The sequence below is a fragment of the Octodon degus genome, unplaced genomic scaffold (assembly GCF_000260255.1).
Source record: "Octodon degus isolate 3935 unplaced genomic scaffold, OctDeg1.0 scaffold00014, whole genome shotgun sequence".
In the NCBI taxonomy this organism is placed as follows: Eukaryota; Metazoa; Chordata; class Mammalia; order Rodentia; family Octodontidae; genus Octodon; species Octodon degus.
In genome coordinates, this window is record NW_004524590.1 from 21,843,473 (window position 1) to 21,847,578 (window position 4,106).

General features: G+C 38.7%; 1 protein-coding gene across 1 annotated transcript in view; it reads left to right on the forward strand.

Moving 5' to 3' along the window:
* The window catches only part of R3hdm1 (R3H domain containing 1), a 213,253-nt gene that overhangs the window by 163,041 nt on the left and 46,106 nt on the right, over positions 1-4,106 (forward strand). The window contains exon 21 of the mRNA XM_023709688.1: positions 3,162-3,316. Within this exon, the coding sequence (XP_023565456.1) occupies positions 3,162-3,316 (155 nt within the window). The remainder of the gene's footprint in view (positions 1-3,161; positions 3,317-4,106) is intronic.

Sequence of the window (4,106 nt, forward strand, 5' to 3'; positions counted from 1 at the left end):
TAAATAAATAAAATTTAAAAAAATAAATAAAAAACTATATGAAAGTATAGGTAGGCTGGGAATTTATCTCTGTGGTAGAGTGCATGTTTCACATGGACAAGGTGCTGGGTTCTGTGCCCAACATAGCGCGTGCGCGCACGCACACACACACACACATTAATAAGCGTAACATTTAATGTTTGTTAGGAGAATGTGGTTAAGTGAAAGTTTTTACAGTAATTTTGCCATGTATCTACAGTTTATTTTGTTTTGCTTATCAATAGGGTATAATTTAGCCAGTTCTATTGTTAGTTTCCCAGTCGGCCTAGAGTGGGGCCCAGATTCTGACCAGCATCTGCTTGGGTGAGGTTGGGTTCCCCCAAGGCCTTGTGTCCAAATACCATTTTCATTCCTCTGTGTTCCTCTGAGTGGGATTGTGTGTATGCTTCGATGGTGTTTGGCATTTGGTGTATGAATGCAGAATATTTGTCATTTGATGAGCTGAAAATGGGGTTGAATATCAACTCTTAAGAATAAAACCTGTGAAAAGTTTCTTCTGCTTTTTTCCTTTACCTACCTCCAACTTGAAGTAGTACAAAAAAATACACAAGGGAGAAGGGTATAACAGATGAACATATTATCAGTCACTTTCTTATAGATAAAGAACTAGTATATTTCATTTTTTTTTATCCAAAGTTAGGTTGATAAGTATTTGAAGCATGGCTATTTAGCAGTGTTGCCACAAAAATCGTATTTTACAAAAATCTTTCATTGTTAAAGAATTCAAGGGCTGGCCAGACAGCTCAGCAGATTAAAGCACCTGCTTAGACAGATGCAGGGACCAGGGTTTAATCTCCAGTGTGTTGTGCCAGCCCCGCCCTGGGGGCACATTGAGACTGGGATTGAGACTGGACGAGGTGGTGCACACCTGTAATCCCAGTGCTTGGGAGGCTGAAAACAGGAGGATCACTACAAGTCTGATCTGTACAGTGAAAACTTGTAGACCCAGTACTAAATACATTTTATATATATTTTTATACACACACACACACACACACACACACACACACACACACACATATATATATACTGGATTTTTATTTTGTTATTATTGATGATTGTGTTACTTAGTTACCAGAGAAATTTTGTATTTGTATCTTTAAAGAAGGTAAATCCTGGAGTTTATTCAGTTATTATTTTTTTCCCAATTAGATGCCTTTTATTTGTCTTCCTTTTTTTTTCCAAAATTTTATTGATAAACAGATAGCAATGAGACAGTTTCAAATCAAATCAGAAGTACAGTTTCAACAAATAATACACTGCATATATTCTTCTTAGTGGTTAATTGCTATACAAGATGCAACTTGTGATCCTATTTACAAACACCATTAGAACAAATCATTCTATTCATTAAGAGAATGCAACTATATATCTATCCCAACCACTTTGAATACACTTATTCAGTTATTTGATCCTTGAGTAGAATCATGAAGGCGTTTAAGTAACTTAAGTCCAGTAGTGCCGTTGTCTCTAAGAAATACCTGAATATTTTGAGGCTGGAAATGAAAACGTATAAAGTAGCAGAATATATTTATGAATACATATTATATATTTATGATATCAGGGAAATAGTTTAATTGGTTTCCACTTGTTCAAGTTTGTATAGGCAGTGCTAGAGTTTATTTCATCTTTGTAAAAACGTTTTTCAATGTCTGAAGTTAAGTGATTTTTTTTTATCATGTTTATTTTTTTAGATGAATCTGTTGTAGCATTTAGTAATTTATAAGCATCCTGAGATAACTGAGGTATATGAAAGAATTCTTAAAGTGACTTCTTTACATATGTAACCATTCTGAAAAAAGTGGTTACTGCGCACACATTTTGGGGCGTTGTCCTGAGGACCTACATCCTATCAGGGAGGGAGTGCTGCGCTTGCTTTAAAGTTCCGCTCTTAGTAACCTAAAGTTTGTTTTTTTTCTTTTTTTTTTTTTTTTTTTTTTTTTTTTTTTTTTTCTTCTTCTTTTTGGTACTGGAAATCCAACTCACATCCTCATACTTTCTAAGCAAGCTTTCTGAGCTATATCCCTGGCCCCTAAATTTTTAATAAGGGCTTCTACAAATTTTCTTTTTTTGTTTTGTTTTGTACCAGAGATTGAACTCAAGACCTTGTGCTTGCTTGGCTGGCATTTCATTTAAGCTGTTGAGGTATCTCCCCAGCCCCTTACAAATTTTCCTTTTGTCCTGGGCCCTACAAATTCTCTAGGCAGTTATGATCCTCAGAAACTAGCTGTCATAAAAAACTAAAGCAAGCTGAATAGGGATTGCCCTAAATTTCCCATAAGTCTGACTTTGTAAATACCTCAACTATCGAAGAAATCTCTATATAGGCTTTATTTTAATTTACTCTTAAGAAAGAAAAGTCAGTCAAGGGCTGGCAACATAGCTCAGCAGACTAAGCAACTGCTTATGCAAGTGTTTGGACCAGGTTTTGATCCCTGGCACCACATACTGTTGTGGGCACGCGAGCCAGTCACTGAGACCAGGCGTGGTGGCACACACCTGTAATCCCAGTGGTGGGGAGGCTGAAAACAGGAGGATCACTGAGTCCAAGCTGCATAGTGAGACCGTGAACGAAATAGAGAAAAAACGAAGTCAGCCGTAGTAGCGCACCTGTAATCCCAGCACTGGGGCGACTAAGCCAAGAGGATTGCTGTGAGTTTGAGGCCAGCCTGGGCTACATGGTGAGTCCAGGGCAGCCTGAACTAGATAGCAAGACCCTGCCAAGAAAGAAAGAGAAGCTGGTTTTATAGTAAGGTTTTTAAATGTTACCTCATAATAAAGAGTTTTTTAAAGCACCTGCAAGCAGGCGGAGGGGCCAGGGGTTTGATCCCTGGGCCTGGCATGCCGGCCCCATCCCCAGAGCATGCTGAGATGGCAGTTGAGACTGGTCGTGGTGGCGCGGGCCTGTAGTCACAGTTTTTGGGAGGCTCTAAACAGGGGGATCACTGTGAGTCCAGTCGAGTGTGAGACCCTGTACAAGAAAAAAAAGTTTTGAAGATACACCTCTTTAAGTAAAGCTGTCATTTTAGAACACAAAAGTACTTGCTCAAAATATATAAACAGTCTATTAAATCAAATACAGTCGAACTCAAAGCTGGATTTAACTCACTTTTCCATTACAGGTTATCAAGTTATCCCCAACCAGCAACAAAACTACCAAGGAATAGTTGGAGTTCAGCAGCCCCAGAGTCAGAGCCTACTTGGAGGCCAACCCAACAGCATTGGAAATCAGATTCAAGGAGTGGTCATCCCCTGCCCTTCAGTGCCATCATATCAAGTATGTCACTTCTCTTAGGCTGCTTTAGGCAGAGACAATTTTCAATAAATGACGTATATAGCTACAATACCATTTATCTTTTCTTTTAATATAATGCAAATGTTTCTATACATACAACTTTATGGTATAAAGAATTTGGTTCATTTAATGGCTTTGTTTTATCCTCATTTTAGTGCTTTACTCATTTGCCTTATTAATATTTAGAATATTTGAACCATGTTGATACTGCCAAGTAAATCTTTCCTTGTACCATATTTTTAATTATGTAGGTAAATAAGAAAGTATGTCACTCAGTTCTTTAGTTCCTCACATTCTCTGTTGGGAATGAAGGCAAAATGGAAGTGAAAGGTAGTTGTTTAAAGTAGTGAAATGTGTATAGAATAAACCATGAATTTGCTTGTAAACTTGGTTAGTATGTGCAGTTTCTCATACTGGGACTTTTTTTTTTTTTTGTCCTCCCATCTCAGTCCAAAAAAGAAATGATGCTGTGTATTGAAAATGTCATGGGGGCCGGCCTGATAGCTCAGCAGCCTAAAGTGCTTAGGCAGAGCACAGCAGCCAGGGTTTGATCCCCTGCTGTGCCATCCCAGCCCACGGGGCAAACTGAGATTGAGACTGGGCATGGTATTGCAGGCCTGTAATCCCAGCACTTGGGAGGCTGAATAGAGGAGAATCACTACGAGTCTGATCTAAGTAGTGGGACCCTGTAGAACCTGTCCTAAATACAGGGGGAAAAACCAATACAAGAAAATGTCATAGGGGCTAGTGAGATGGCTCAGTGGTCTAAAGC